At 38.5% G+C, this 20,295-nt stretch overlaps 2 protein-coding genes and 1 pseudogene across 6 annotated transcripts in view; 1 reads left to right on the top strand and 2 right to left on the bottom strand.

The window, feature by feature from the left end:
* Positions 1-20,295, bottom strand: part of LOC147795652 (uncharacterized) — a 30,095-nt gene that overhangs the window by 4,352 nt on the left and 5,448 nt on the right. For 2 of the 4 annotated variants that reach the window (XM_087131195.1, XM_087131192.1), the window contains exons 2-8: positions 18,960-19,193; positions 5,465-5,547; positions 3,352-3,510; positions 2,196-2,522; positions 1,121-1,471; positions 629-955; positions 143-493 (exon numbers count right to left, since the gene is read on the bottom strand). In XM_087131195.1, the coding sequence (XP_086987321.1) occupies positions 143-493; positions 629-955; positions 1,121-1,471; positions 2,196-2,522; positions 3,352-3,445 (1,450 nt within the window). In that variant the 5' untranslated portion in view covers positions 3,446-3,510; positions 5,465-5,547; positions 18,960-19,193. The remainder of the gene's footprint in view (positions 1-142; positions 494-628; positions 956-1,120; positions 1,472-2,195; positions 2,523-3,351; positions 3,511-5,464; positions 5,548-18,959; positions 19,194-20,295) is intronic. The other 2 variants (XM_087131193.1, XM_087131194.1) reach the window with 2 other exon arrangements.
* The window catches only part of LOC110982329 (uncharacterized), a 59,187-nt gene that overhangs the window by 36,315 nt on the left and 2,577 nt on the right, over positions 1-20,295 (bottom strand). The window lies entirely within an intron of this gene.
* LOC147795653 (tyrosine-protein kinase receptor Tie-1-like) lies at positions 10,005-15,277 on the top strand (annotated as a pseudogene). Its single transcript, XR_015423662.1, has 12 exons — positions 10,005-10,075; positions 10,166-10,513; positions 10,687-10,868; positions 10,961-11,225; positions 11,394-11,504; positions 11,623-11,789; positions 11,937-12,030; positions 12,893-12,986; positions 13,540-13,580; positions 14,017-14,113; positions 14,893-14,998; positions 15,101-15,277. The product of XR_015423662.1 is annotated as a tyrosine-protein kinase receptor Tie-1-like (transcript).

Raw genomic sequence — 20,295 nt, 5'->3', positions numbered from 1 at the left:
TGATGTAGCTTTAAACAGCGTAGTATTTAAATTCAATCATACCTTTCAAAATGCATCATTGGTTTACCAAGGTAATTATTTCAGATGGTATAGGAAGAATTCCAATTTTGTTAATTAAGCTCTAAAGGATAAATCAATTTACCTGATGCTATTACATCCACGAAAGATCGGATGACAAAGGCACCATAAGGGAAGACATGACACCAATACCTGATGCCGTCAGAAAGAACACAGTCGTTTAGGAGAAGGGACCCGTTCGACGATATGTTACACCAGCTATTTTCTGCATACCGAGACGATAGGCCTAAGTTGTTGCCACCCGGTAAACTCATGGTGCCAATCACAGAGGTTTGAATAGTATCGGCAGATCCATTTGACCAAATTAAAGCGCTTGTTGTCTTGTTCTGCAAGGCAGGGCATCTTAACTCCCTGTCCTCTCTCTCAGCTGTTAAATTCTCTTGCACTGGTCCACCGTCAATTTCAAAGGTTTGTCCTGTAAACAAATACGAAATTGATTACCTATTCTAACAATCGAAAGAACAGTTGTGCCTGCATGCAAAGCAGTTGAACAAACGAAGTCTTACTCTGCGTTTATTTCATGGTAACATGACTATAAGAATACACCTACCTATAACATGGACTAAAGTTGAATTGCTAGAACTCCCAACTTCTCCAGTGCAGTAATACACCCGAGAGGTATTATAATCAACGGATTTTAGAATCAGGCCAAAGTCACTAGAAAGTTCGAAGTTACCGTTCCCATCAGTGTAATCATTCGAGACAGAGTAGGACAGATGGTATGTCACACTTTCCCCTCCTTTATACCACGATATGTGGCACACCTTATCACGAGATTTCCAACTCGTACAAGGTATCACTTGAGAAGTCTTTTCAAAGACGTAGAAAATGCTCTCAGATGCCCTTAAAGCATGCTCTACTGGAAACCCATGTCTTTCTGTAAAACAAAATGGAATGAAGAAGCAATTACACAACTCAAACTGCCGGCATTTTAAACGTCTAAATTATTAGAGTGAAAAAAATCAGGAACAAAGAGCTTCGAATGCATAATGTTGCGTTCATTTGTTTACTTGGTCCAAACGCCAACAAAGATTACATTCACCTCTTACGTTGACATCAGCGTAACAACTTCTAAGTGTGAGATCAGTCTGGAATGCGTGGCACCAAAACCTCTGGGTTTTGTTAATTGCCTTGAAACTGTTTATTATCAGAGAGAAATTCGTGTTTATACTGAAGTCAGAACCGTAGCGGAACTGCACGGTGGTTGTATCAGACAAACGAGCAGCGATGATTTCAGTTTCAGACATAACGCCCTCTCCTGTTGACCAATACACCACTGATGTTTCAGTCATGGGATTTGATATTGCACACATGCAATTCAAACTCTGTCTTCGTCCAGGTTCCAAATTATGAATGGTCTTTGACGCATTGGTGCTCGCCGGGAACATGCTAGCTGAAAACAATATATCATAATGAAGGTTATTTCTACAGGCGCGCATAAAAAAGTGCATTTGTCATTTCCAACATATTGCACCAGGTCCATAATTGTGTGGACAATACTACTCTTAACTAGCACCTACAAAATTGATGAGATGGATGTCACCTGGGGTAGTTGCAAAAATGAATTTTTCGAATGGAACCCAAGATTATGGCAGTTGCCACTTTTTTATTTTATCACAAGATGGAGTATGTTCTTAATATATTTTTTTTACGTTCTGCTGTGACTATTACGGACTTAAGGTTGTTTGTATCATCAAGTTTGAAAACTAGACTTTTGCATATCGGCTGTCTCGCCTCCCTCCTGATAGCAGGCTTTTAAATGAGGGTCGTGAATTTGTATAAGCACCAGAATATGATACCGTCGTTCTCTATTAACTATATTTCACCCCATGGTAAGGCCTATTTACTCGTTAATTTAACGTCATCAAGTTAAGAGCAGCGGATGTTTAAATTGTCAGTCGACACCATGATTGTTGTTTGAGCACTACAAGGTGGACGTGTTTCCGTGCATACTTTGTCAAAATGATGAAATACCCCGATTGCAGAACATTCTGTGTCAAGCGGGAAAAGAGATTGCAATTTGAAGCAGTGAATATTGTGCATGATTCATCCCAGGTTTGACTCAGTTCTTTTTAAGCATCGACAATGGAAAACAAAATTGAAATACTATTTCTTACCAATAACTTTAATGTCAAGTGTCGCATTTCTTTCTTTTATATGACGTACTAGAGAGCGACACGAATATGACCCTTCGTCGGCGACTTTCACTCCTTTAATTAGAAGGCTGAAATGACTTGAGAAGCTGTATCTGCATGGTGTCACTTCGTAGCTTTCTTCCCCACGGGCATATTTCAGAAGTACAGCATTTTGACGAAAAGTTTCTCCTTTGTACCAATAAAACCTGAAAATATCGTCTTCCTCACGGAATGCTGGACAATTAACGCGATGCCAAATTCCTTCCTGGACATAGTTTTTCCTACCAAATGTGTCGTGCGGTGTCGATTCTATAGTTTATGCAATCAAAGAAACATGCTTTAAACTATACCAGGAAGTAAGGAAGAAAAGAAGTTAGATAGATCCATCAACTATTCTTATTGCCCAATTAGGTTGACAACAAAAGTACATTATTTTGGAGACCACCGGGCAACCATATTGCCAAATATTCTTGGCAACACTCATTAAGACTACAATCAACAATGGGCAGTTTGATCGGCAATAAATTTCCCAACAAAACCCATGGATTTTGCGCTTGCCCAGTGTCTTTACACATTTGTTGAAAGTATATCAAATATCCTAAAATTAAAGGATAATACACTTCACTCCATTCCACGAATATAATCATTTAAATCCATCCAGGAGGAATTTTATGAGAGATCAGATAAACCAATCGAGTAATTTACAATCTTCTATCAAAGGCTGGTTCTCACATTGAAGAACTGGGTCGAAAGAATGTGTAATTTCACAGTAAATCCCTTGTAAAATGTTGCTATTTAGCTGCTCTGAAAGGTCAAATGTCGATCTTCTAAAATATTCCTGTGTGTGCTCGAGCATTTCCCTCAAAAGCAAGTCGGCTCACTAAGTTAGCAATAACGAATATCAAAGAGACCCCAAAAAAGACTTTCAGAGAAAATCAACATGGTTCAAATTGGCTGGGAATATTATTGACGTATTAATTGAATTGTGGTTAAAATCGTGTAATAGAAGATGAAATTTAATTAACTTTGGAAGAATTCAAACTCAATTCCACTTGAAAGATTGTATAAACAGTTGAATTTTAATGATTTGTTTAAATAGTCAAAAAGGCCTTGTTACTTTATGAAACTCAATGCTTACCGGACTGACTTGAGCATAAGTGGCTTTGAGATGTAGAGAAGCTGACATCAAGAAGAATTAGCAGTAAGCATGTGATGAATTTCCTGTAAGCCATGGCGTCTTGAAGAGCTGCGAAAAAATTACTAACTTATTTTGTAGTTGCTAGGCCCGTCTTTGTTTCTGCGGTAGTGGTAAATTACAGCATTTTAAATGTTGATGAAGGTATTCACTGGTACATTCACGTGTGTTATACAAGCCATATGCTGACCAAATTGGCTTGTTGATGGGTTAGCCACGGTCAGTGGGCTTGGCATATACACCTGCGTGCCGTTCCTAATTCAAGCGCAACCCATCTATGTGTCCATACAAAAATCCACAGTTGCCAAACTGAACAAAGCATGACTTTTTATTGACCCCCTGCAAACGTTATCTCAAAGAATATTCAGTCAGTAATACTCCTAAAATAAGGAAGTATTTAGATAGTGATACGGCTAAAATTAAAAAAAAAATTAAATAAATCACCACTTCATCATTAATGTACGGTGTGGAAGGAACGTCCATGCGAGTTTTGCTTTTAGTTTGTGTATGATGTATCAAAAGCATTGAGCTGTAGAATGCGTGAACAAATCAGTCGGGTTTGTCATTTAGTTGTGTTATGTATCATATGGAAAGCATATAGCAGGATTTCCATGAAGAATTCGGTCGCGTTTTCCATCTTGTGGTTGTGTACGTGGAGATAAATGAAGATGAACATATTGGTCGCTTTGGCATTGACTGCCCTCTGCATGCATTCTTGGACAGGTGAATTTTATTATATTTTGACCATTTTGAAGTACCGGTACACTCTTTGTTTGACTTATTAGATTCAGGAGTCGCGACCCTTTACAAAAGGGGGTTGTCCTCGAGAGCGCAAACCGTGTTACTAAAGAAAGTTGGTTACGTTAAGAGTTCTTCGAGACAATGATTTGCTTTGTCTAATGTAATTTTAATACTGAACAGGTACTTGCTGATTCATTTCAGATTTTGCTTCGATATCAACGACATTAATGACCATCCCTGATTCTCATCAAACGGTGCCTTTGGGTAATCGTGTGGATCTAGCCTGCGTGCTGCACAACATCACCGACATATTTGCAGTCGTGAAACTGGTATTCAACGAGAAAACATTAACGTGGTGTGACCATCGTAATCTCTCAACCTGTTTTCTAGCAGGAAATTCAGGAGTTTGCTGCAAATTTACATTAAATCGAGTCACAATAGCAGCGGAAGGTTTGTATACTTGTATTCTCTTCGAAGACGAAGTATCGCCTCCGAAAACCTTCCAGTTGTATGTTGCAGGTGAATTGAATTAATTTGTAACAAATATGTGATTATTCAGTAGAAAACAACAGATCCTGTCTTTCTTCGTCATGATTTTGTCTGTGGAATCCATCAGAAGTGTTGCGTCCAATGTTTACTTTCAAGCGAGAGGTCACATAGACCGCAATTGTAGGGGTTACATGAACTTTGAGTGTGACAATTTCGTCTTTGTTATTCCCATAACAGTGCCGTTTTCTGTCATGGACATTCGAGAAGTCGTCGAAGGTAACCCAGTTCTTAGCAACACATCATGTGATCCGTGGGCAGACGAGCGAATATTTCAATGTACAGTTCGAAGAACAAGAAATATTATGTGGAATATTTCCTGGATCATAGGTGACAAAAAAGAAAATGCCGGTCCCCTTGTCGAGACCATGAAGGATGGGGGTGTATTCGACACAAGTAACAGTATATCAGCGCCTTTCTTAGAATACGAGGGTTTCACGAAAAATGTGACGTGTGTAGCTTCGAATGATGAAGAGCAACACAGCGTTTCCGTAGAAGTTGATGTTTGCTCGGGTAAGATTGCACAGATTGCAAACAAGATCCTTTTTTTTCTCTTGATCTTCCGAAATATGTTAACAAGCAACTTTTTTACCAGGATTCTTTGACATTATTTTCCGTGAAGAAGAATGCGTGCAATTTTTCTATCCGGCATCGGTACCTTGACCTTATAGATAAGAGTTCTTGATGCTTGCAAAATATGTTGAAAAGGCTGTGTTCTGTTTGCAGGGGGAGCTGTTAATACGACATTAAGTCTACGTGATGTGCTCACCGGTTATATCGTTCAAAAAGCTTCTTCGGCGATTTGCATTCCACCTGGAGCCTCGCGATCATTTGAATGTACAGTACGGGAATCTGTGGATACGTGGGAAATAGTGTGGCTTGTCAACGGCTCTCATGTGCAGAACAGTACCAAAGAGGAGTCTACAATGAAAGATGACCTATTCAACGTCAGCAGCATATTCACTGTGACAAACACAAAGGGAGATGTCTTCATTGAGAATCTCACTTGCTTGGCTACTGGGCTGGATAGGGAACCCTTGACTGCGACCGTTCAACTACATTCTTGCTACAGCTCTGGTAAGATTGGTCAAATAATAATTACTGCCCCCCCCCATGCGACAGAACTTCACAATTGCTTTGGGATTTTATAACTTTGCAAAAAGTGCTGCAAAACGCTTGAGTTTGATTCTGCATTCAATTTGGGACCTTGAACAATAGAGGACAATACAGTCCCCGATTGACAGAGGGCCCCCGATTGACAACTGTGTAGAAAACATATGGGTGGTCTTCTAAAAAAGTTAGAGTACAAACAAAAGAGGAACAAAATGGGGCCCCCAGTTGCAGGCAAATACACACGTGTGTGCGTTTCCTCATTCCACCTTGTAACCTACTCGGCATGTACATTTTTAAAAGGGGTATGGGCTGCTTTAGATCTCTATGTTGGAAGAAAAAAGTAGAGTAGTGGGCCCTTCGTTTGCTCTCTAAGTTGGTGCACACCCAGTGTCAGTAAATTCTGTTTTGTTTTGTGTTTTTTTGTTTTCTTTCGTAATATGTAATATTTGTTTGTTGCTAAACTTTGTGTAATGGTTTGTAATTAAGGCCTTGGGTATTGACATAACGCTGGAGTAGCAGGTTGTAACGAGCCAGTTCGGTATTCAAACAGTGCATGCCCAAATGAAGTGCCCCCGAGGCTACTTGGACGCTCTGATATCGCATGACTGTTTTTTGTTTTGTTGTTGTTGTTGTTTTTTTTTTGTATTTCGAATTGGCCTGTTTGGATACAACCTTGCATTATGGAAAAAACAGGGGAAATAGGGGGTGAGTCACTCAATGCCCAAGCCAGGCACGTAGATGTGCAGTATTTTGCCTGCAGTTAGGCATACCAGTTCCTCTGCTGTTCATGGTTCAAAAGTTTAACAGATTTCTTACAAGTTTTGTAAAGTGTTTTAATTAATTAAAAAAGCCAACATGCATTCACCTACACCGTGAAATCGTAAATAGGACAGAGAATATCAGTGCACACTTATAACCCATATGAAACTGAGGCATGTAAGTGACCTCCACAAGAGGATTTTACACATGTTGATCACAAGCAGCTCCTCACTATAATTTTGCGACAATTAGCCATCCCCTCTGCATTCAAAAGGAAACACGGATACAAGCTTTTTGCCAAAAGCTTGTTTATGATTATGGAAAAGATGAATGACATATTTGCTTTCAAACTTAGTCAAATTGTTCTCTTAGTCAAACTTAATGCATGGCCTAAAAATCCAAAGTTGTTTTGCAAACTGTACAACATCTCCATTGGGACGGATTATTTTACCCTCATTTTAAGGAAAAACGTTGAAGCAGAAAACTGTTGCAGTTTCAGGAAATATGAACAACTGTTTCCCCATTGACAGTTAATTAACATATTAGTTCCTACTCGAAAGCGAAAGAATTTCATTGTTACTGTCTCACATACAAGGAAAAAATATGCATGTGTTTATACAAACACTGCACGTGTGATTTTTGTATTCTAGTTTATATCAGTTTATGATCTGCAAGTGTAAGATGCAATGTAAGACGCAATATGTAGCACATTTCTGCAAAAATGTTTTGTGCAACGATTCAAATTCTATTACAGCCTCACCATGTTTGGAGGAATACATTAGACTGGTCGGCTTAAAGTGCATTTGTCAAACTTTGTATTTCCTTTGCATGGTTTTAAACTATACGGACGTCAGAATTTATTTTCTGATGTGATATTTGCATTTTGCATACATGCTCAGTGACAGTTGTGCATTTTGTTTCCGGTTTGGATAAATAGGTGATAATGGTGAGAAGCACTGTTCAATATCTTTCGTAGTGTCTCTTTTATTTAATTTTAATTTTGACGCTTTTTCATTTGTTTATCTAATTTTTCTTTCACTCTGGCGTTGGATTAGTTTAGAGCACATCCTTTGAGCACTCTGTTCAAAGTTTTTGTTCAACTCAAAAAAATCTGCTAATACATTAATAATGTTGATTAGCAGTGCTAAATAATCTTGCAGATGTCATTGTAAAACGGAGAGGCAATGATTAGCTCCCAAAAACTTTACAAGGTATTTCAAGTGTTATGTAAATCCTGAACGTACCTGAATGGTAGTACCTAGAGTTGAATCATTTAATACATATAACGAAGAAAATAGGCAAAATTCTTTATAAAACATATATTAACGTCTAATGAAAAAAAAAATATATATATATATGTGTTATGCAGTGAAAGCCGAGTGATCAAATGGAGACTGTTAAATTTAATGACCCCATTTCTTCTTTAATGGCACATTATGTTGATATCGCACTGAATCATTATTACTGTAGTAGATACGATTTGACGTATCAGTGCCTTTAAAAACGGTGGACGATGTGCTGTAAATGTTAGTGTGAGATATGTCAAAATGTCTTTAGGTATTGAAACTCTAAAGGTTTTATTTAGCTTTTGTCAACAATGCACTTTTTCTACGTTGACCGTTTGTTCCTGCTGCGTGAGGACCTAGGAGTCATTAGTTTCATTTTCGTGTTGTAATATTCGTTTGAGTAATTCATTTGATAATACGCATTCAGGACTCAATTTTTCGTATATTTAATTTCTTTTGTATTTTTCTTTTTCAAATTGGGTTCATAGAAGCAGAAAATATACAACTTTCACAATCATTGTCTTGATTTGATTTATATATCTAATACTCTAAAAGTTAAGGAACACTTTTTTCTTAACCAAAGATGCGAAAGACACTATGCAACAACTGAAACCAACTACATGTGAAATTGATAACAGTGTGTTTGAGGTCATTCAGGACAGTTGCATTTAGGGTATTTTCAGCTGTAAAATACATTGTATCTCATAATGATAATAATAATCTCAAATAAAAAATTGTACACAAAAAGTGGTCCTTAAATTTTTTGGAGTAGTGTATATACCTTGGTGTGATTTTATTTCCTTTGGCTTGTATGTTTGGCTAGCCTTTAATGAATCCTGCCAACTATTTGGATTACAAACGCAACCATTTTGTGAACAAGAACATTCCTGTTCAACGCGGAAACAAATTCAGTTTTGTTTTGAGTACAGTTTGTAAAAGTCGTTTCTGTTCTTCTTTCACTTTCACGCTTCTCCAAATACTTAATGAAAAACCCATTCTACAGACTCTAGAAATTACTCTGTATATAATGTGAATGCTTGATATACATTCTGGTTAATGTAATGGCATTAATTTCAGCAACAGATCACGTTAACGTCCGAAAAAGGGTTTTTTCCATATCTTGCTCATTTTTGGAGTAAATGCTAGTGGGACCCGTTTGCAAATTTACAGCTGTTTTTGGCTAATAAATCGTATTTTGCTGAGTTTTCCTTGTTTTATTTATTTTTTATTTATTTATTTATTTATTTAATTATTTTTTGGTAGAATAGTCGATAGGTTGATGGGTTGCTAGGTGGTAGAGAATTGTAATAGTTTCTTGGGTTGGGATATGAAAAGTTTCAGTTGTAGCATTTGTGTTGGCTAAGGCTGCAATTAGGACTATAGTTTTGTTGGATTTATGTCGGTTTGGTTCCTTTTTTGTCTTTTATGCATAAAAAAATCTTTCTTTCACTAAAAAATATTGCTCACCAGAGGACAGCTCCAGTTTGTTTAAGTTAAGTTTGGATTTGTCTCTCTTTAGTGACCTCTGTGTAACAAGGTTGCCAGTACATGCCATGTAACCTTAACTGACGGCAATGTGCTGTTATCCATTGCTGACTGTAACTTACTCTAATTTGACAGTAATTCATCACAGCTAATTACATTAATTTACTGTAATCGAGCTGTACACGGCTGACATCAATTCATTATCGATTTCGATGTTGGTAATGTTACTGCTTAACGAACACAGTATTCAGCTGAGTATTGTCGCTGACGGCTGTGAAATACAGTACACTGCGTGCAACTCATTCAGCAGTGCAATTTTCCAGAGTGTATACTCTTAAACTTTCATTTATATTTCCTTTTACTTTTCCTTTTTTTTATTTTATGTACACAAGGTCCTACGACAAATTCCACCTTGATTCTAAAAGATGTCTCTACGGGAGTTCCGTCTGGGACTTCTAATATAATTTGTTTGCAAAAGAGAAAAGACCCGACCTTTCTTTGCACAGTAACTGACACCAAACCCGACTTTTGGAGCATCAAATGGCTCAGCGGAGATGCCGAATTTGAGGGCCATACAAGAATTCAGACTCCGAGTACAAGTGGGTTTGTGAATGTGAGCAGTCGTTTCACTTTCCTTAACTCGCTGGGAGAGGATCTTCGGAAGAATCTAACGTGCATGGCCACGAGTTTGAAAAACAATTCGCTTTATATCACAGTACAGCTCCAATATTGCTCAGGTAAAGTACGATAGCAAATGGTCATTACAGTTTTGTAGATACCTCTCAAAAACCGCTCGTGACATTTTTTCTCTCTATTTCATTCATTAGGACTTTTCTCAGACCCTTCCATCGATATTCAGGATCTTATCACAGGCGAGCATCTAGGTAATGGATCTGTATCAACCTGCATTCAGTCGGGAATGAATAGAGTGTTCGGCTGTACATTGCAGCAAGCTGAACCTGACAGATGGAGGATCACTTGGGTCATCAATGATAACAAAGAGATAAATGGGTCAGTGGCTGAGACCCCTAGCACAGATGCAGACCTCGTAGACTTATTCAGCAGGTTCACTCTCCCCAGTCAGCAAAGCGGAGATGCCATCAAAAGTCTCAACTGCAAGGCAAATGGTCCTAAGCCAGAAATTAGTACCACAGTGCGATTTCAATCATGCATCGGTAAGAGAGAGTTTACGGAGGGATGGGACAGTCAACAGGAATATCGATTTAGCGTAAATCCCGTAATTTCAGGTTTTCTTTACATAATCACGTTTGAGACTAAATGGAGAATCGTTGAAGTAAATTGGAAAATAAAGTCTGCAAATCTGAAAAAGTTCACTTTTCCTCTTTAGAAAAGGATTCGTCTATAACGATTGACATCATGGTTCTTGCTGGGGTAGTAAGTGCCTTTGGTGCAGTACTAGTTGCTACACTTGTCGTCCTTGGCGTATTTGTTGTACGGTACAGGAAAAGTCACAATGTACCACCGACCACAACGTCTCCGCATGATGTTGAAGAACCCGCAATTGAAATGGTAAGATATTTTCTGATTTAGGCCTGGATTTGCAATGCTAAAATAAAACAAAATCGTGTTTCCTTCAGAAAGACCAACCTTTTGGCTTCCAGGAAAGAACGTCCCTACATTTGGAATCGGATAGCTCAACAACGCAAGAGCCAGTCAACTACCAAAATAACCAAGGACAACAACACGTGGAATTAGAAAGGAATCAAGATTCTGTCCTTCCCTTGTGGGCTGAGAGATGGATCATTCCTCGGGATGACTTTATCGTTGATGAGAGAATACTTGGCAGCGGAAACTTTGGTGAGGTGCGGTCAGGTTCTATCAAAATCGACGGAGAGCTCAACAGGGCGGCTATTAAGATGCTAAAAGGTAGCTAAAAAACGGGATAAATTAACGGCATTGAAGCACTTTGAAGAACATGTTGTAAAAATCGAATCTTAGGTATGTACCTCATCAGACTTGTTTCGATTGATTTCAGCTTTGTCAAGTTTCATGTATTAAGTTATTTAATTTCGACATCTTTCTGATTTTTTTCAGGACGCGCTTCTCGTATTGACAGGGACGATTTCATGGATGAGTTCTGGACAATGGCTTCTGTCGGCTACCATCCTAACGTTGTTTTACTTCTGGGTGCTTGCCTACAGGGAGGTATAAAATCGACTGACCTTAATTTTGTGCAAAGGTCAAGTGATTTAAATGAGTTGGCATTATGAAATGAATATTTGCGATATGCTAAACAAAGGTGCATTTTTTCAAAACTATTTAGACGTGTTGTACGTTGCCTTGGAGTACCTTCCGCATGGCGATCTGCGCAACTACCTACGCACGGCTCGCTCGCAGTCAGACTCTGATGAGGATGCTTTGTCTTCAGAACAGCTGGTCAAGTTTGCACTCGATGTTGCCTGCGGAATGGAGCATCTTTCAGACGCGGGGGTAACGAAAAAAAATCGACAAGATAATGAGAGGATCTTTGCATCAAGCAATCTTAACCATAGACAAAAGTTGTCACTACACAGAATGCTGACTTCGAAAACACAATAAACAAGTAATTTCATTAAGTATTTATGCGTTCCTTCATAGATCATTCACCGCGATTTGGCAGCAAGAAACATTCTGGTAGGTGAGGGAATGGTTGCTAAGGTTTCCGATTTTGGATTGTCCCGAGACATCGAGGGTACAGTATTGAAAAATAATACAACGCAAAGTATTAAAACAATGTAATGTTCACAGTTGTCAACAATTCGGAGCTTATTTTGTTCTTAGTCTTCGTAATTAGACGCAACGATTGAAATTTACTCTCAGTTTGCCTCGCAGTGCGCAGTAGCCTAGGCCTAGAGTCAGGCACCTGATTGAAATAACAAAATTCAGTTCCGCAAAATAATAAGCAAAACTAAACATTACAGGACTGTTCTTCAAAAAGGCATGTTATCAAACATTCACATTGCACTGAGCTCTATTTCCAGACGTTGTCATTTTGCAAAAGACCGTTCCAGATCCCGTGCTTTTCCTCGTTTTCTGCCGTGTCCTTTCAAAACGTCCAAACTCTCCCGTAATTCTTTTTGGTTCGCGCTTCGTATGCAAATAATTGCGCTCAGCATGCATATACTACCATGTAAACCAAGCACAAAGGTCAAAGAGGACGCCATTCCTACCATTACTGGTATGCGCCTGGTACTCACTTCGAAGTGTTAGCGCTGCAAAGCTTGGTACAAACATTTCGTTAAGAGGTCAATTGAAAAAGAGCTAGTAAACTGTCGAGGAATTTCATTTTTAAACAGACAAATCCTTTACATTTTAAAAATATTCAAGTGTGAGGAGAGGTGTGCTATAAAGCAATATATTGACTGCTTTATCTCGTGGTGTACTAAAACTGGCCCGGCCACATCCTTTGTAATAATGCTTCATGGTTCTCCTGGAGTGGCTAGTTTAACTGCATCACTCGAAGCAGTCAGTATTTGTATAATTGTCTTCGACGAATGTAAGGTTATTAACATGAAAAATATGAAGCACAGAAGTAACATCTCAACGCAGTGAAGTTCTATTTCTTCTGACATGACAGAGACGTGTGCCCTTACGTTGGTTAGCCATTGAATCAGTGAAGCACCAGCTATACACAACGCAGAGTGACGTGTAAGACATTCACTCAATACTTTCTACTTAAACATGGCGTTCAAGTTCAGGCGTAAGATGCATACATAGGCGGAGGAGTGGTAAAGTAACAGGAATATAACCCCCTTTTTCGTTATAAAGAAAAGGGGGTATATTTTTCGAGTCCCCTTTCTGTCAAGGCATGTATAAAAATTCCCGGAAGTCAATCTGACATTGACTTCAGGGCCCCTAATTAAGGCACTTTGCTAAAAAAATGCATTTACCCCCCCCAATGGATGCCCTCTAATGGATAGGAACACTCTGTGTTCCATTTTTTATTATCCATCAGAGTAATTAAGCTGCACTAATTCTATTCCAATGCTATATCATTTAAAACGTTGCATTTTGAATCGAATTAAAGGCTGTTACGTTTACAAAGCAATGCTATGTCCGTGAGTATAAACAGATACACAGAGTGGTACAAAGATGCATCTTTCAGCAGAGCATGTCTCCATCCTCATGCATCATTTTGTTAATAATTCTCTCTTGTTTATAAATCTGTAACTGAATTACGTAATGTTGATCATTTTAATAGGTGGTCGTTCGGTATTCTCTTGTGGGAAATAGTTACTTTTGGTAAGCGTGCATTGTTGTGTCTTTGCATACTTACACTGACTGTAGATGGATAAATTTAATGGGTTGAAACATTGTACGCAGTAAAGAAGTCCTATTTTCAAAATCAATACACACTTATAATTAAGCAAACTATAGGCCTACGTTTGCCACAGATGTGAAAGATTATCGTAATAAATTGTAAGTTAATTATGAAATAAGAGAAAATGCAAAACTTCCCAACCCCCTTTTGCGCCGTTGGCTTACAGTTAATGACAAACATTGTCTACATTTCTGTTTGGCTCACACGAAATTAATTCAGTTATTTGTTAGGTCAATCCAAATGAAGTTCGGGCATATTCATTCCACTAACATTTTCTATCCAAAGTTCAGTCTTTGCCGATTCAGCTAATTTGGTTTAAGGTCCATAATAATTCAATGTGCGTCTTTTTAACTAAAGGGGGAACGCCATACCCAACAATCCAGAATGAGTTCCTGGCAGATATGCTCAAGAGAGGTTATCGTATGTCTAAGCCGGACAACTGTCATGACTATGTGTAAGTTTGTTTTGTCCGGTCCAAGTAAGTTTGGTCTACTAGGGCGACTTTCAAATACAGATGCGCTGGGAAAGAAAATGATTTTGCTATTGTTGTTCTTATTACCCTCTGACCCCGAGGATTCCTCACAGGCACCGTAGACACTAAACTCGCATGGTCAATTAAAAATGACGAGAGGAGACCATTAGAAGCCATTACATTTTTCAGAGGTGGAAAGAAAACCCCATATGAACGTTCTGGGTAAAACCCACAGAATTAGTCAGGGACAACTGAAAACCCAGCCGACACGTGAGCCGAGCCGGGATTTCAAACTCGGGTGGTAGGTGTATAGTTCATAGGCAAAGAACAAGTAAATGTATATGGGACTGTATATGCCCCACAACTATTGTTTTCTGAGAGGATTCATTCAATGAAAGTGTACAATGGATGCACGCATGTGGTGAATCTATACGCCATGTGCTCTGATGATGAAAACGTTTGTATAAAATAGGGAATAAAATAATGAATATCGGTAGTGCCTTGCAGTGCTAGACTGGTTACCTTAGATTACCTTTTTACTAAGAATGAATGTTGTTATTATGAAATGGGGTGGAAAGCAGTCAAGTGAAGTTCTCTTTAACGGGTACTGTTGGATAACACGAAGAAGCCAGTGACATGTGGTCAACAATTCGCCAATCAGAATGACAGGAATTTATGCAGGTAATCCTGTACAGATATGAGGAGATTTTCTCATCATTAAAGCTATTTTCGCAGACGTTTTTGTCCCACTTTTTTTTTAGTTATGTCCTGATGCGTGACTGCTGGGAGGAGGATCCTAATGCCAGACCAACCTTCAGAGATCTTGTAGAAATTCTGAGTGATATGGCCGACAATCGGATTAGACATGTGAGTAGGCCCAAGTAAAGGCTTGAATAATTAATTTCAATGTGATGTGATTTCTTTTCCTCTCAAGTAAATACTATACAATATACACATTCCCATGTTTAGACATATATGGAACCGTTGCGAAAGGAATATCAGAATATGAGTGCTATACTACCAGAGCTTGACGGCAATTGAGAAGAAACAAACCGAGAATCGCACTGCTAATCCAATGGATGACACCTCAGTGTTTGTTAATTAATCGACTAGAGAAGCTCAGACGCGAATGGAGATGAATACAGATGGCTCAGGAAATTGGTACACTATAATTAGTTTAAAACATGTTTACTTTACAAGTAATTACCAGTTGGATTTTTTTCCTGAAATGACACTAGATCAGTGATAATTATCAGTAGTAGTTTTATCAATAATGACTTTATATCTACGTTTGGCCTGAAGTGTCTTTGATGCTGTAGTTTCGTGTCTAGCAAATAGTTGTGGTCTCAGATCAGTTTTAAAAAGCAATAATAACAATAGAATGTAAAGTGTTTTGGTAGCACAGACTTATTCCAAGTAAGGTTTTAAAAATACGGCATTCTTCGTCGTGCTTGTTCACGGTACTTTTGTGCAGTTCTTTTGTCTGTAGTACATAACATGTTTTTGTTCTCCTATATAGATTTGAACACGTATTTAACACGCTGTTTAGCAAGTTTGTATACGTAAGGATGCTTTACAATGACGATAGAGTTACAAGTTTGAACATACACTTGTAAGGAATCAGTGTCTGGGAAAACGTCTATTGTTAATGTAGATAACAATAAAAAATGTAACTGCAAGGGTACAAGGAAGTTCCTATCGATGTTACAAATCCCTGCAAAACATTCACTTCGGGAAACAATTGTACGGGGAAAACATTGTCGTGAACCTTTTCATTGCAGGTTTACATTAATGTTCACTTCAACGTCATTTGTACATACAGAGCTGTGTTTGGGTCAGCTTCGTTTTTTAACGTTACTATTAAAAAAAATGAAGAGTTATACACCATTATTAAAATCACAAAAATGGGAATGATCCTTGAATATCCTAAACAGAAAGGACTACGATTAGTAACCTCTGAGATCTGTAAATAGTTCAGTCCAAAATGTTATCGTTTTGTCCCCCCTCCAAAAGCCTAAATGTTGTTCCCGTTAGTAACAATGGTCGGCCTACCATCGTGTGAATACTCGTTTCATTTTTAAATGCTGCATTTAACAGGCACGGACTGTTGTGTGCAATGCCACATCGTAGTTTAGTGTCCACATCATTAGCTGGCTTCCCCTTTATGCGTTTCAAATTCTTGGGAAAACTCAGGATGCAAGAATATATTGATTTGTTTTACAGGAACAGAGGGAATCAACGCAGAATTCACTGCTCGAAAAAGGCGTTTGCTGCATTAAATGACTAAATAAGAAAAGAATTACACCAGAAATCAGGTTTCAATAACAAAAGCTGAGCTGGCTTTCAGTATTTGGCCCTAGACAATGAGCAAAACTGAGTGGAGGGAGTAAACATGCGTGCCCCAACGTTGTAATGGTCATTTTTAAAGCGGCACAAGCGTATACCAGGCACGAAATGGGACAGAAGGCTACCCCCAACAACTTCATTCCCTATACACTCTCCAGCCTATTGTCACTTAACACATCGCCCCTACATGTAGATGTCTGACAAAAAGAATTCCTGAGATACCAGTATAACAGTGACCAATATAAAGGCCAGGGGGGTTCTCTCTGTCCCATTATTTGCTCATATGTTGGTGCGGTTTCTGCCAAAAGAGCCTCCGTTGTCGGAAAACTTGCGCCCTCTTTTGACCAAGTTGGGAGTTCGTACATTGAAGAAAATCTCCAAAGGCTGATTAATGGAAAACTTAATTTGCATATTAAAACGACACAAGAATCGGAATTTCCCTCTTATACGCCTACAATTCGCAAACAAAAAATCTTTAGAGTGCAAGTTCGCGACCTCGCTTTTGGGATTTTTTTCTTCCTCTAAGCTTCCTCTAAGTGAGAACTTGAGAGAGCAATAGTGCTCTCAGGTAGAACCGATAGCAAACCCCTGGTCGTTTCATTCATTACCAAATATGGTTAACAAACCATCCACGTATGTGAAGTGTGAACGATGAAATCGTGGGCGGTTTTTAGTATGTACTCAAGGGGAAATATAAGTTGCTTCATACCTGTTGTGCAATTTAAAGAAATACACCCAGACATAAGATCACAGGCGTTGAGTTGGTACAGCTTTTTTGGGGGGGGTTTACATTTTGCGGAGTAGTAATATTTGAATTGAATTGTTAATTCAGCATATAATTTGAAAGTGACAACATTATTGCGAGAGTTTATTTAAATTGAAATTGACAGATGACCTTCCGTAGATCTGATTCTTTGTTGAAGCGAGACGATAGCGGTGTGTCTACGGGCTCTGAAGAGACAAAAGCAGGCTCAAGCTCAACGCGCAGGCCGCATGTTTAACTTGGAGTTGACGATTGCTTTATGTCTTTATTTGTGTGAAAATATTTGGTTCTCTAAACAATGTAGTATTGAGATTGTTTATTCCAAATTGTGCACTGTAAATGTGATTCAATTAACTTAATTTGATATTAGATTAACTTAAATAATGACAGGTGTCACAAAAGGTTGGAGTTAGCTACATGAACAGACGCTCTGTATTTTGTGATATTGATGGCCAGGATTTTCTGATTTTGTTTGATTTGATTAAGACAGTATAGTTTAGGTGGCTTATCTGCATTTATATTGGAAGCTTGTTGATAAGTGGCGAATCTTGAGTAGATTCGATCGTTTGGTTTAATGTAATATTTACAGTAATTTAGTCATATGAATTAATACACTTTCATTCAGTGTTGATAAGTCTTGTAACAGTCAGACGTTTGTGGTAATTACCAAATGCATTGGTAAATATAACAGAAATCGTGATTGGTAAATTCTCTTGGCAGGAAAGCCTCAAGCTCGAGGTGTTGAAAGAAAGAAATTTGGTATAATAACCAATTCTTATGTTAGTAACTGTAGAAGAAAAAGCGGAAATTTTGTTGTCTTCCATGGTCTTTGAGCATTTTAAGAGGAGGATAGCTAGTCCTGACAAAATTAGTACCTCCGATGGAGTGGAAACTTCATATATGCACTGGGAATAAATGGCCTTATATGCTTGCAAGATTGAAGAGAGATTGAATATCGGACAATTGGGTTCTTAGTTATTAAATGCCTTGGTATTGGGAGGGTATAAATTGACTAAGTGGTGTAAACAACGCATTCCCTTTTTCGATATTGTTGACTCCATCTTAATAATCCTGTTAGAACTTTCAGTATAAACGTAATTTTTCTGCCATCATTGAGTGACACTGTAACTCCAAAAGTGTCTGTAATACGTATCTTCATGTTAATAATTTTTGGAAAGGAATAACCAACTCCCCTCCTGTCTCTGTCGACTTTATCGCTCCTTTACACAGATGTTGCCTTGTATCCTTATCACTGCCAAGTTTCAACTAATTTATGGACGAAACATCAAGTTTGAATGGTATGGAATGCGATATTCTATTAAGAATCTCTGTAATCCCTGCGTATAATTAAAATTAAGAGACTACTACGGCATTGCACGGACATCAGTTTGCAGGAAGTTAACACATATCGTCGCATTCAACTCAACTTAAACTGAGGAAAATGATTCATGAATATTGCACACAATACTTCCTCCTAGAAAGCCAATACCCCCAAGTAACAGAAGCCAACGAGTAAACACCATTGATCATAAACACCTTTTGCAGTTGTAGGTTTAATCGGGCCTTCTATATTCAACTGGAGACCAGTTGTACTCATTGGTGTCAACGACAGCTTTTCTTTCAGTTGCTGGATGTTTGTTGGACAATGTCAATGTTTCTACCGCTGTAATACACATGCAGTACAGGTTTTCAGGGTATATCAGATGGAACTTATCTTACCTGGTATCAGCGTGTTTCAACCAGAAATGCCAGTCTTCACAGCCAATAACAATGATGGCAGTAGCCAAAACGTCAATGCTGGTTTGTGCAAATTAAAGCAAAGATTCCTGATCAAGTTTCCCTCATAGGGTTACATGCACCACCTTTAAACTAAACAGCTTCGAATACACTGAGGCGAATTTTGTCAGCGCTTTTCCGCGTCTGAAAGCGAAGCTCCAGGTTTTCGGTTGACGCCTAGAAAGTAAACAGAAAGAAATTATTACCTTGATCAACCAACGATTAGCATTTTGCATCAAATTGCCTCCTTCTTTAATATAATATAGCAATGAATTGCAAATATTGGGGGAAAGTGACGCGATACGGTGGCAAAAATGAATGCTTAATTTTCTAGGAAATTTGAATGAAATAACCTACGTTGCCTCTGAGTGTAGGCATCAATGCTCACAATTGCGGTGTGTCGGAACTACTTTTAGTCAATGGACGGCAATCAATACAGAATCTTCAGTTTATGGTAGTTCGCCTGTATGTACCCACATACAGGTGTTGTCAGGAAACTTGTGCCCGCTTTTGGTGTAGCTCAGAGATTGTACGATAAAGAAAATCTCCTAAGGCTGATTATTGAGGAACTCATGTGCATGTTAAAACGACACAAGAATCGGAATTTCCCTCTTGTAATCCTACACACTCGCACACACACAAGATCCTTAACAAGTTCACGACCTTGCTTTTGGAAATTTTTCTTCTTCTCAGGGGATAAAAGTGTGAGAACGTGAGAGAGCAATACCCAGGGTGCAATGTACTTGGATTAGATAATGTGTGTGCACTCAGGTAGAACCGATACCGAACCCCTGATGGGTTCGTTCATGACCAAATATGGTTATCAAACCATCCAGGTATGTGAAGTGTGAACAATGGAATCGTTGGCGGTTTTTACTATGTACTCAGGAGAAAATCTATGTTGCTTCATACCTGGCTGTGCTATGTAGAGAAATTAACCCAGACATGGGATTACAGGCGTTGAGCCAGTACAGAGCCTTTTTACCTTTTGTGAAGTAGTGGTACGTGAATGGAATTGTTAATTCAGTGTATCATTGGAAAAGTGACTTAAGAGACTGCGAGAGTTTATTTAAATTGAAATTTATAAATGGCCTGCCGTAGAACTAATTCTTTGTTGATGACGCCAGAGGTATAGAGGTGTATCTACGGCCTCTGAAGAGACAAAAGGAGACTCAAGCTCAAAGTAATGGCCGCATTAATGTAACGCTTACAGTTTGTAGTACAATGAATTAATAAACTTTGATTCAGTGTTAATAAGTTTTGTAACAGTCAGACGTTT

This window comes from Acanthaster planci, linkage group LG21 (genome assembly GCF_054643075.1).
Source record: "Acanthaster planci isolate LZ-2023a linkage group LG21, COTS_SCS, whole genome shotgun sequence".
In the NCBI taxonomy this organism is placed as follows: Eukaryota; Metazoa; Echinodermata; class Asteroidea; order Valvatida; family Acanthasteridae; genus Acanthaster; species Acanthaster planci.
The sequence above is the reverse complement of the archived record's forward strand: the minus strand, read 5'-3'. Positions and strand labels throughout refer to the sequence as shown.